This window comes from Echiichthys vipera (assembly GCF_963691815.1).
Source record: "Echiichthys vipera genome assembly, chromosome: 6".
Taxonomy (NCBI): Eukaryota; Metazoa; Chordata; class Actinopteri; order Perciformes; family Trachinidae; genus Echiichthys; species Echiichthys vipera.
In genome coordinates this window covers 15,674,801-15,688,252 of record NC_139831.1, presented here as the reverse complement: position 1 = coordinate 15,688,252, position 13,452 = coordinate 15,674,801, and the positions used below count along the sequence as shown (strand labels likewise).

The following is a 13,452-nucleotide window of genomic DNA, read 5'->3' as shown; positions in this document are numbered from 1 at the left end:
AACTGTCAGACAAACTCCTCTAACTTACTTGTTTATATGGTGCGATTTGCTGGAGGAGACGGTTCAAACCTGTTCAAATAGCCTCAAAAAGACTCCGGTCTCATGTAGGCCGGGTCTGACCAACCTGGCAACCTGAATGATGGAATTGTTTTTAGTTGTTGCGACCACGATCTTGAGACACTAGATGGCGGTGTTCTGCTCATTCTCCATATTCAACCTTTAAGTTAAAACAAACTGGTGACTTTAATATTTTTTCTCCCAATTCCCCAGAAAAAAAAATAATTGTGCCAACATTAGGCTTCACGGAGAGCTCCCAACCCACTTGATATTTTGCCTGGGAGTTTTTACTTCAAGGGCAAATGGTGCAATGATGTTGAAATGTAAGACCAACACATGTTAGTGGATATCTTGACCAGTCTGCTGTCAGTGGGTTTGTTAGATTTTCTCTAATTGGCAAACCACAGAAATCAAAAACTGTTGATGATTTCACCTCTTACATCAGATCACATACACACAGACACTCGAGTGACAGTTAATATATAAACATTTATTCTCTGTACAGTCATTAAGGAATCAGTGGGGAATCAATATGTTCTATTACGGATAGAAAAATACCTTTGCTGCACCATGCTCACTCCACACCCGTACATACAGTAAGTAGCAAAAGAACTTCATACGTGTGTAGTGAACTTTGTATAAAACAATATGAGCGTGCAAACATGACATCTATTAGGTATGAAAAACAAAGTGTCACTCATACAAAGAGACAAACAGTTTGTGGTACATTGGCATATTTCTTTTTAGAATATTCTCTACAAAAAAATATCAGTGATAATCTCTTTTTTTAAATTTCATTTCTAGATATCAATAATGACTGTGCAAATCTCAGAACTTAAATCATTTCTGTGTTTGACGTAATCCCGTAGACCAGTGAGAAGTCAACAGTCTTTGGAGTGTATTATTTTCTCACATATTTGGCTTCATGTGTAAAAATGAAGTAGGATGTACATTTCGGTTGCTTTGAAAAGGCGTTTGATACAGTAAGTGTCCCTTCGGCCAGCTGTTTATGTCACAGAGTCCATAGAGGCAGCTGAAGCAATATGACATATGATCTCTCAGTGTTCAACACAGTGTTATAATGCGAAGCAGCGGCAGACATCCATCCCAAAATGTTCTGTCCTGGTGAAACGATGTTAGTAAATGTTGGTGTCACAGGCAGCTTTTGACAATATGATTGATCTTGGCTTCGTATAGTTTGCTGTGACTGTTTTTTTTTGTCAGGATTTGTTTGATTGGCAGCCATTCTGGCCTTTCACCTGGGAGTCACAACGTCCAACCCATTCAAGAGGTGAATCCGGCAGGAAAAACAAGAAGCTCTTCCAACGAGGATCAAGTGATTCTTTCCCCCGCTTTTACACGCAGATGAACTCTCAACGCAGAGGCAGCAGTTTGATTTCTTTATGACATCTTCGGTGAATGGTTTTTGAGGTTTAGCGGCCAGGCCACAGGTCACAATGGGTTCATTAGCTGGTAAATTGAGACAATGTGAGATTTTTTTTCTCATTGGTTGACCTGAGCCTGAGGGTGTCCCAGCAGCGTGACAGTGTCTCCTTCGTTGTCTGCTGAGGTGGAGGTTAGGACGGCCCCTCGGAGGGCTGTAGCTATAGTTGGCTGTAGGTCGGACTGAAGGGCGGACACACAGGGTGAAGGAAAAAATAGACTGTCACACAGGACACAGAGGAGAATGGAAAGTGTTGGTATGAAAAAGTTGCTTTTTAGATATCAATTAGATTAGATTTCATTTCAGTGTCATATTTGTTTTTGCATCACAAGACAAACAAAACATACATGACAAAATAAAAATATTCAACTGTGCTTTGTGTGTGCAGCATGCATAGGTAAACACAAACACAAGGAAACAAAGACGCAATTTACCATTCAGACTTCGGCCACAGGCAGTGAAGGTTTCCACTGAGAGGTTGCAGTAATCGTACAGAGACACTGCCAAAATAATAAAACATCAATACATTTGATGTAGTAACAATTAGGCATGTAGGAAACGGGGGGTGTCTAATATTACTATACTTACTTGTTGACCTTTGCCACCAATACGTTTGCTGTAGTCAGAACACTGAGAGTCAGTGGTGGTCTGTGCTGACTGAAGTTCTGTACATGGTGTGGACAAAGCTTGAACTGAGACCATTAGAGCCCAGTGTTTGGACACTGATGTGGACCGGGACAGTCAGGTCGACATTCTCCAGAATACACTTTAAGAAAGAGACACAAAGTATGCAGTACATGAATTGCTGTCATTAAGTTTAGAGTGGCAACAGGATACAATAATGCGCAGCCTTTCAGAGACTGGTACCTTGGTGCACGCTGAGCTCATGACAGATTTGTGGAAGTCCCCATCTACGAACACCTGAGAAATGGCACAAAATGATAAGTTCAAGAACAATCCAATAAAGTCCATGTAGAGGCCATATAGTTTGCTCTGCCTACCCTGTATCCGTAAACAAATGTGCCGTTACTGCAGCCTAGCTCGTCGAGCGGAGGCCTCTCCCAGCCAATCATGAGGCTGCTTTGGCCCACTGTTTTGATGACCTCAACGGAGCGAACCTCAGCTGGAGCTTCTGCAGGTGATCAGACAAAGACAAATCAAGCACATGACCTTATTTTGCTTGTACAATTACAATACTTTTAAGGTTGTAAACACAGGGTGCAATAAAGCCTAAAACTGTACTATAACATGGATTTGTGCAAAGTTTCAGCAAATTATGTTTTATTATGAAATCAATAAAGGCGTTTCAACCTTTGGAAAGACAAGAATTTATTCTACCAGGTGTTTAAAGGTCCTGTGTTTATTTTTAGATTTTTGTTCATTTTACTAGAACATGTTTATATGCTTTAATGTTCAAAAACCACATTATTTATCTGATACTGAAACGCTCCGTTTTAGCAGCTGTCTCTTTAAGACCCCCTCCTATAAAAGTCCATTCTGCTCATAGTGGTCAGCGTCTCCAGATGTGACATCACAACCATACTGAAGTCCTGGCGGTTCGTTTAAGGACACAATATCTTAATATGGCTGTGTGCATTTCTTTGTAGATTGAACGTTTCGATACTTTCACAGTATTTATATAGCACCTAGAACTGCTTTATGACAAAAAAATATGCATATAAAAATTTAAATATTAAAATCTCACTTTTTATAAAATGGGACTTTTGGCTTATGGTGTGCTCTGCTTTGGTGTAAATCATCTCAAATATTGAGTATGTGCATTACCTGGTTTGGGTCTTCCGATCTTGGTCTTTTGTAGAGCAGCAGTGGACTTTGTGGCAGACTTGTTGGATCTCTCAGGAGAGGAATGAGCAGGGCGAGCACAGGACGCAGCAAACACAAGTCCATGATAGGCAGGGGCAGCACCATCCGTTTTAGAAGGCATGTTGAAACGATTTGCCTCGGGGGCGGTAAACGCGCTCGAGGCAGTTGTGTCTGAGGCAGGGGTTTTTGGATTAGAACGTATGGAGACGTCGGAGTCAAAGGTAGTGGTGCTCAGAGTTAAAGGAGCAGAAGCTGTATGTGTAGCATCAGATTTGTCAGGGTTAGCAGTGATTTTATGTGTCAGTTTTGGGGATGTTTTATTAATGTCACTGCTCGAGGGGGATTTGCCTTTGCAAGGTGCCACAGTGGCAAAAGGTAAGTTAGACGAGCTAGAAAGAGCAGGTGTTGTAGTTTTAGATGTATCTGCTTTAAAATGATGGTTAGTAAACGTGTTGGGACTGAATGTAACACTAGCAGATCTAGAAGTGACTGCGTTAAAAAGTGTTGTTGACTTATTTGTAGTTGTCACTGCTGGAGTGTGCTTAGCTTGGCTCACAGCAGCAGCAGAGGTGACTGGGAGAGAGTTGGTATGTGTTATATGGGAACTGAGGCTCTGCTTCGTTGTCTGAGAGGCTGATGAGACACTTTTCCTGGGCTGCTGTCCTCTTCCTCTGCTCACTGGAGCCTTGAAATTAAGAGAAAAGTATTTCTTAGACATATATGAGATAATATTTGGCTAGATGTATTCTTGTGTGTATACATGTTCATGTCTGGTAAGACATAAAAGCTATTTTTGTGTTCATGCTTCAGCGCTAACCTGCATTTGTGCGAATGTTCAGAAGCTTCAGTGTACCTGATAGCTGCTCATTAGAGTCTTCTGCAGTTGCTCATGTAGGCTGATGATCTTCTCAGGACTACTCAGCCTCCTGCTCGCACTGACGCGTGTGCCGAAGGAGGGGGGAGTCGGACTCAGGGAGGATCCAGTCGAGCTGGTCAGATCTGGAGAGGACTTCCCGTTCGTATCTTGGTGATGCAATCCATCCTCTGGTCCACTGGCAGATGGAGGGAGCTGTGGTGGGATTGAGAAAAAACTCATCATAGTGTTTCTACCAATTTAATCTACAATTTAAGGGGAGACTCTACAGGTGAATAGGGTGACATTTTTAACTAATAGATATCACTATGAAAGTTCCCCTGTTGATTACTGACATAAAGACAATTGTTTTTTGTATTACATGACTTCTGAAATATTATGTTTAAATATGCAAATGAGGCGTTATCACATGCTAACTTTTGGTAGCAAATAGTAGTAAGTAAGCAAAGTGCAGTAAACACCAAAATGTGTATTTTTGATATTTTCTTTTCACTGATCTGAAAGAAGAATCAAAATAGCCCAAAATAACCAAAAAAAGTGTATGAAAAAAGCTGTTTTGTCTGTAGAGTCTTGCATTTACCAAAGAAACAACACTGATATGATAATGTCAAATTAACTGTGATACACTGTGGCTGCTTCGTGCCCATATGTACATTAATACATTTCTGCCTAATAACAAGAGAAATAATTATAGCAAGCAAAAGTCTCTGTAGGCATCTGATCACTGTTTTAAGACACATTTAAAAAATGAATACCTTTGATGATAGAGTTTTTATTGGCACTGTGTTTCCCCTAATCCCAGCAGCAAATAGGATCTTTGCTACTTTTTTTGCAATGTCATTTGCGAAAACATAATGTGAAAATTATATTTTTAGCATTATGTTTATTTAATTCAGGCACGGTAGAACAAAAACAAAATAAACTATAGAAGCCAGGAATTTGTGCTTGTGTTGTTTATTTATAAGAATTATACCACAAAATTATTGCAGTAATGGCTTATAGCTCTTAAATTGCTCACCTTTGAAATGTTTAAAATAAAAAAGCTTTCAAAATTAATATGAACTTCAAAACAAATGGGTTTGGATAATCTCACCTGTGCTGTACTGGTGGTGAAGCTCTCTTTCAGTGCTTGAACATCAGCTGATGGTATTGCTTGGACACGGGTATGCTCTTGCACTGGGGAGGTTGGCACTGGTAAGTTGGCATTTTTCTTTAGTGTCCCTGTTGGTGCAGTTGTGACACTGCTGCAGTCTTGATGATGTGTAGTAGATTCAGTGGTGACTAAAGTTGTGTGTTTTTCATTTTTTAGTTCTTTACATTTTACTCCAGATTCAGATGTGATTCCATTTTGGTATTGCTGATTTACAAGTGGGGAGCATGTCTGGGCAGGTGTGAATCCACTCGTGTAGTCTTGTAATTTGTAAACGAATTGTGGTGTAAACCCAGTGCTGTAATCCCGGGTCCTCACGTTGCTCCCAGGTGTGAATGCTGCAGTGTAGTCCTGCAGAGCAGTGTCACTGAGCAGCTGCTCAACCTTCTGAGTGAGTGTGGAGTCCACACAGCCTCGTCCGTGCATGGCCTTCATCAACTGAACCAACAAGCTGTTCCTCTCCTGACACTTCACCACCAGGCAAGACAGCTTGGCCTGTTATTAGACGAAACACCTGTCAGTCAATCTTAACAACTCAGAGCAGTCCATCAGAAGTACTGACATACAGTATGACAATAGGGACTATTTCTCTTTCCTCACCTTTAGCGGAGCTATATCCAGATCCTCCTGGCTCCTCCTTTTCAAGAGTGCATCATACTACAGAACAAACACAAAAAAAAACACACAGGAAATTAGTTTATAAGATACAGCTAAAAACGTATCGACAATTATGGACTGGAAAGCCACATCTGACTGGTTACCCACCTTAGCTCTGATGTCATTGTAACGTGTCCTGAGTGAGATGAGAACAGCGCTAACATCATCCTTGCTGCCCTGCCCTCGTTTAAGAGCAATATACTCTGAATTTAGTTCCTCTAGAGCCACCGTCTATGGGGTTTCACACACACATGCAGGCACACACACACACGGACACAGATATGTTTTATCTGTTACTGCTCAATTTTAGGTAGTCCAAACATCATCAAAAGTCAAACAACTAAAGACCGGTGATTAGTTGACAATCTGTCATCTTTACCTTAGCTTTCAGATGAGCTGTAAGGCCGTTGCATTGCTCCTCTATTTGAGCCTTAAGAGACAGAGCATCAGTTTTCTCCCTGGTCAGTTTGCTCCGCAGCTCCCTCACCTGTGGCAGACACAAACACCAGTTAGGCCCAACAGATGTATTTGTTTAAGTCTGAACCTGAAGGTAAAGTTAGGGAAAAGCAAAAACAAATGATATAACATATTTAGAGATTAAACTATGTGTGTGTGATGAGTTTTCATGAATGTAATTCATGAATGCATTTTTGTAACATCTGTTTTTATAAATACCTGGGTTATGAGGCTGTCATTTTCCATTTTGGTTTCGTCCATCTGACTGACTTCATCTGTCAACATCATTACCTTCTCAGCTGCTTGGGCTGCCTTTCTCTCTGCCTCCTCCCTCCTGGCTTCTGATTGACATAATTCACCGTGCATCATCTTTCTCTGAACATGCCACAGACATAAACATAAACACATTAAGTCAATTTAGGGATTGAGTTTGGATGGTTTTGTCTAAAACTGTTATTTATTTTAATCAACAGAATGTCTAAATAGTATCGTCTTTCATAACAAACATCCACAAATGTTAATGAATGGGTAGTTTTGTAAACTCACATCTACGTTGCTCTTGTCCAGTTCATCTTGTGTCCTCTTTAATTCGGCACCTAAAGCTTCAATCATCCTCATCAGATCACTTTGCTCCTGTTTTCCATCAGAAACATGTTGTATAAGTACAGTATGATGATACACGAGACATAATGCCATCTAACAATAACATAATGCAAAAAAGCATATGGCACACCCCCCTTAATACCTGTACAGAGTTTCCTCTGTGTTCATGAGTCTGGCATCTTGGTGTAGCTCCTGTACCAACAAGAGTCTCAGTCTGTTTTGTCGTAAGAGCATTGTTTGGATTCACCAGATGCTGCTTCTGATTCCTCCCCTCTGTGTGTGTGGGCAGAGCAGCAGGGAGGCTGTTTATTTCCTCTCTTAGGCCCTTTATCTGATTTTCTTCCTGTTTCAAACAACTGATTGAATGTTCAATTCTTTCTCTATCTTCTTTCAAACTGCTCACTGATTTTATTAAGTTGTCGAGGTCTTCCTGTGGAGTGAAAGAGGATTGTTCCTTGTCTCTCTGTTCCTTCAGACACTTTAGGGAATCGGCTAGTTCGTCTCTCTCTTGTTTCAAGTAGAGCACCGCCTGGCTTAACTGGTCACTCTCTGTCCGTAAACCTTGCAGTGATTGCATGATTTGATCTCTCTCTTCTCTTCCACTTGAGAGATATTCTAATAGTTCATCTTTTTCTCTTTTTAGACCATATAAAGACTCTTTCTCCTCTTTCAGACCCCTCATAGACCTAATAAACTGGTCTCTCTCATCCTTCAGCCCACAGACTGTCCTGGTGAGCTGCTCCCTCTCTTGTATGAGCCGAGCCAGAGATTGAGAGATGCCGTCTTTTTCCTCCTTCAGTCCCCAAACTGTCCGAGTTAACTGCTGTTTCTCTTCCGTCTGTGCTTGGACTGACAGACCTACTTCCCTCTGCTGCTCTCTGAGAGAATTTACGCAGCCTGACAGTTCCTCTTCTTCTGTTTTGAGGCTCTTGACCAACTTGGTCAGCTGGCCCGCTTGATCAATCAGTGAATGACCATCATGGTGAGAACCAGGTACTGAAGCTGCACTCACATTGTCTGGTTGCTGCCTGGACTCTAACTGTGGTTCTTCCCCTTTTAGCACACTTTCGACCAAACTGTCCACGCATTCTTCTAGGTTCTTCTGTTGTAAACTTCCTGATTTTGCAGCTATATATTCACTTTGCAGTTGCGCTCCACACAGTTCCTTGCCAACCTTGGATTCCTCCATACGCCGTTCACTCTGGGCCAACCTATGCTGCAGCTCCATGATGGTATTGAGATCATCCTCAGTCTTCTTGGTGAGTTCTGTAATCAAACACTCTTGTTCCTGGTTCTCCTGCTCCAGCCTCACTCTCTCTGCCTCTAGCTTGGAGATGTGCTCCCTCAGCTGCGTTTGCTCCCTCTTGATCTCTTCTTCTCCAAGCTCTATGTGAGCGAGAAGCGCCTGGATACGGTCTGCTAAGGCCCGGTTCTCCTGATTCAGGGCCTGGACAAGATCATCCTGGGCGAGGGTGAGAATGGTGGTATCTTCAGCTTCATCACTGGCGGGTGGTGTGCTGATCTGAGCATACAAAGAGTTAGAATATGTGATATTCTAGAAAAGAATGTAATTGAAAGATGGTCAATTTACATCTATAAACAATTTGGGAATAGTTTAACCCTCCGTAACATACCTTTTCTCTTGAAGACCCCTGCTCTGCCTCTGCTTCTTGTTTCTCTTTCCTTTCCTTTCTTTCCAATTTCAATCGTGTATTCTCTTGTGCCATCATTTGAAGCTGCTCCTGCGTGTGCTCCAGGGCGACCTCCAGGCGGTCACGCTGTTCTCGAAGTGCTTCGAGATCCTCCCCCAACCCCAAGCTCCTGTAGGCTTCCCTCAGGGCATCAGATTCCTCACTGGGGCTTTCCTCCAGGTTAAGCATCCCTCTGGAGCACCAGGCCCCCAGTTTAAACTCATCTAGTGTCTCTGTAGTCAAGGAAAAGGACTGGAGGCTGGGGTTGGTTTTGGAGCTAAGGTGGCAAAAGATTTCTGATTTGGCAGAGTTGGAGCGATCGTCTATGTCGTTCTGCATGCTCTCTGCTGTCGCCTGGTGGTGAACAGGCAGAACTGCAGATGAGTGAGACCGGCCTGTTCCCTCATCTGATGTCAGCTGTGCCTACACAGGGATGGGATCATTTATGTAAACATAAAACACTCAATAATATAACATAATCCAAATTCATGTCTCAGTCAGCAAAGGTGAAATATTGTTATTTAGATACAAGTGTAAAGGCATTTACACTAGAGGAGGTGGTTATGTAATACCCTAAATCCTTGCAACAGAGCTTTCACTCTCTGGGAGCTTTCACTCTTTTCATGCTGTAATACCCTGTCATGAAATAATAAGAAGGAATTTACAGCATTAAGCCAAAAATAACACCAGATTTAATATTCATTAAACCTTTAGATATTTTTACCAACTGCTTTTGGTCTGTGTAACACAAATAAATGGTTAAATTAATCAGAATATAAAACAACCAACATCTAAATTTAAAATACTAAATATTAACCAGCTGAACAGTTGATCATAACTGTTTTTTATCAAGTAATAATCATCTTGATTCATACAGGCCCTCAACAAATGATCGTTTTATTCTCCTAATTCTATTTTACATATTCCTGGCATCCATAATGCTACTGAAATTGATGCTGTTCCATATTATTATTATGTACGGTAGAAGTCTTTTAAATCACATACTGAACACCTTGCACAGAATCGAATGATTAAAAAAAAGTGTTTCTAACATGATAATAGAGCATGTTTTTCCCTTGAGGACAGAAAACCCATTGTGCAGTTGACCATCATGTCTGTTCTTGATTTGCACTTGTAAGATATTCTGTACTCTTACGCTGCTCATTCCACTTTAAAACAACTTGATGCCGTTCACCTCTGTGCCCTGAGTTTCATTAGGGGAGATAAATATAGTTTTCATGACTCTGTAGTGTATAGAAAAGTAGGCTAGTTCTCACTAGCACTGTTTAAAAATATCTTGTGGCAAACCAGCCTCAGTAAATCGCATCTCTTCTCAGATTCAAACTAACTAATTTCACATAACCCTCAGATGAGGATCAGGACTGGCTGACTCTGGATAGTAAATACTGGAAACGATAAGACTGCCTTCCAGTACTTTGCATCATATCAACCTAATGAACAAAGAGAGATGGTTAGAGATGGTTTTGTTGTTTGTCTATTCTGCTGTACTCAGGTATTGATCTTAATGAGACTACCTGAGTAAATAAAGATTATAATAATAATAATAATAATAATAATACTTTTGTCGTACAGACCTCTCCAGAACTCCCCACTGGGGATTGTCCCATGGCAGTGGTATATGGAAGGGTGTTGAACTCAGGACTCTGGCCTGTGGACTCAGGCACTGCGGATGGCTGCCTGGCTGTTTGGTTAGTTGCATCCGTAAGACTCTCCTCGAGTCTGCGGTTCTCTTCTTTCACCTCTTCAACCTCCTCCATCAAGGAGCTTTCAGACAGCTTCAGCTGGTGCACCTCTGCCTTCATCTCCTCCACCTTGCCTCCCAGGAAGTGGCTGTTCTCCTGGGCCATCTGGAGCTGCTCCATCAGTCCCCTCCGCGCTGTCATCCCATCCTCCTCTCTCTCCAGCAGCACCCTGAGATCCTCCTGCAGGCTCAGGATGAAGCCTTGCAGCCGAGCTTCATTTGAGTTCCATTTTGTGTCTTTGACTCTTTCTCCTTGTATCTCTTTCTCACCTTCTCGTCCTCCTTGTCTTTCAATTCCCACACTTGGCTGCCATTGCCTCCTCCTCTCCTCTTTTCTTTCCTCCTCTCCTTCCCCCTCTCCTCTCATGGGTGGCAGCCTGTCTTGTTCTTCCCAGTGTGTTACAGTCCCGGCAGTAATTCTGACCGCACTGATTGTTGCCATGCCAGTGGCGGCACTCACAGTCATGTCCAGTAGCTGCTTTTCTAAAGTGTAGATCCGGTTCTGTAGGCTCTGCTCTCTGTCCCGGGCCAGACTGAGCTTGTGCTGCAGTTGGGTTTTGAAGTTCTCAAAGTATTGGGACTGGCGACTCATCTCCTCCTCTTTGGCCTTCAGCTGCTTCTGACAGCGCTGCAGTCGGTCTCTCCAAACTCGCTCCCCCCGCTCCTTCTCCTGGGTCTGGACAGGAGGGATGAGAGAAAGATGGACACAGGGAAAATATTTGAGGGAGAGATTCTACAGTAGAGTCTGGAAAACCACCTTCTAAGTTATCCTCGTAATTTCAAAATAGTTAAAGCATGTTTTACCTGGGTGGTCATCTGAGCTACACTAATGTCCTGTTAGAATATATATATATACCATATTTTCCGCACTATAAGGCGCACCACATTATAAGGCACACCTTCAATGAATGGCTTATTTTGAAACTTTTTTATATATAAGGCGCACGTCACAGTCAGGGGAGGTCATCTTGTTGCTTCCTCCACTCCCGCACCATTGATTCGTTATTCTTAAACTCTCTCGCTGCTGCTCTATTCCCGTGTTCTACTGCGTGACTAATCGCCTTGAGTTTAAACTCTGCGTCGTAAGCATGTCTCTTAATAGGAGCCATTTTAGGGTCTTTACACAAACACACAAATGAAAATGAAACGGCACGCTTCGCACAGTCATATATCTCAACATTTACCGTGTGTTACTTCTTCTACGGGGGAAAATAGAGTCGGCGGCTGCTTACCGTAGTTGCAAGACCTGTTGTGGCTCAATATTGGTCCATATATAAGGCGCACCGGATTATAAGGCGCACCGTCGACTTTTGAGAAATTTGAAGGTTTTTAGATGCGCCTTATAGTGCGGAAAATACAGTAGTTTATTTGTTTTTGTTTTAATCTTGCATGTTGATTGCCAGGTCAGGAAAGTGCTGCCAGTCCTCCATTTTAACATGGCCTGACCTTTCTAGCTTTGCTTGTAACTTCAATTAAGTTACTCCAGTGTTAAGGCCCTTGTCCATTAGCTTGTCTTGTCTTAGTCCAGACCTATGGAAGGTAAAAACCTTTGTGATGAAAGTCAGACGAAAGTCATCAAGACTCACATATCCTTTAAAGTCCACATCATCCATTGATGCGTTCAGAGATCAAGAGCACTCACCATGGTCCTGACCTCCTCCCTGAGCATGTGAAGTCTCTGGTCCAGCCTCTGGGGGTGTTGCATGCTGGGGAGGTGGGAGGCAGAGGCTAGTCGATAGAGCTGTAGCAGCAGCGTCCTCTCTGAGCTCTCTAACTCTCTGATCCTAACAACACAACACAGACAAGCTCACATCATCTTATAACTTCACACACATTTGCACATTGGCATAAAGCTGCAAGGGTGAATAACTTCCTCTTTTAAAAGTTGATTCAGTTATACCTCCCAATGTGAGAGCAGATGAAAGCATGCAAATAAAATCTCCCACAGCGAGTAATTCCAGGGGAGATGTTAGCAGCCACGCGCTCGCATGCAAGTGTGTGATACGTGATCTCGCCTTGACCAAAAGTGAGTATATAGTAGCAGGTGTGTGTGTGTGTGTGTGTGTGTGTGTGTGTGTGTGTGTGTGTGTGTGTGTGTCACTGGATCCCCTCTACCCCAGTCTCTCACCTGTTCCTCAGGTATCTGTCAGACTGGAGGGTTGAACCTGTTCCCATTGAGTCTGTTACCATGGTAACAAGGCTGCTTCCGGTACCCGTCGTATCTGATGAGGTCATGTGATCCTCCATTAGTTAGCCTGTACCCACTAGGTGAGTTTTACCTGTGGCACAGGATGGTGATGGTGTCAGACACTGTTACACATATTCTCTATTGCAATGCTTGTTTTTTATCCCCCTCATCTACATGTCCGTTATAAACAAACAGCCAAGATAAAATAGAAAAGAGGTACACACACACACACACAAAATACAGTCATCTATTATTCACCATGTCAACAGCTTGGTAACAAGTTGTCAAGAAAAGGTCTCTCAGGTTTCCCCGCCTCCCAATCATCCTGTCTCCTCCTGCACCTCCTACCACCACTCACAGATCCTCCAGCCCCAAAAACTTAAAGGGGACCTAATATGCTCATTCTCAGGTTCATTCTAGTATTTTGGGCTTCTACTAGCGAACGCCTCCCGCTGCTGCTACCACTGATGCTGCATGAAAGCACGGTGAAAACAAATTAACTAAATAATGGCTTGTTTGCTGTCTTGATAATTTTGTCATACTTTAATGCTAAACTGGAAACAAAAATTGAAACAAAGTTGTCACACATCTGGCATTAGCAATGTGCTTTCCTACGGTTTGACAAGCGTGTGTGGATGAAGTGAAGTATTACCTTTAACTAATTTAGCGGCTGGTTAACAAAGTGCAATGTGGTGCTAATTCGACAGTAAACACACCAGGCACCGGCATTACATTAAAGTACATCA

The 13,452-nt window shown here is 42.4% G+C and overlaps 1 protein-coding gene across 1 annotated transcript; it reads right to left on the bottom strand.

The window, feature by feature from the left end:
• Nucleotides 1-1,946: 1,946 nt before the first annotated feature.
• Nucleotides 1,947-12,708, bottom strand: LOC310947981 (uncharacterized protein; the record flags this gene model as incomplete). The annotated part of the gene is made up of 17 exons (XM_083914971.1): nt 1,947-2,001; nt 2,090-2,267; nt 2,369-2,422; nt 2,503-2,633; nt 3,287-4,010; nt 4,179-4,394; nt 5,293-5,556; nt 5,668-5,844; nt 5,950-6,006; nt 6,115-6,237; nt 6,386-6,493; nt 6,682-6,837; nt 7,469-8,587; nt 8,700-9,179; nt 10,352-11,194; nt 12,161-12,302; nt 12,647-12,708. The coding sequence occupies 16 exons, from the start codon at nt 12,706-12,708 to the stop codon at nt 2,139-2,141; spliced, it is 4,785 nt and encodes a 1,594-aa protein (XP_083771097.1). The 3' UTR covers nt 1,947-2,001; nt 2,090-2,138.
• Nucleotides 12,709-13,452: the final 744 nt, after the last annotated feature.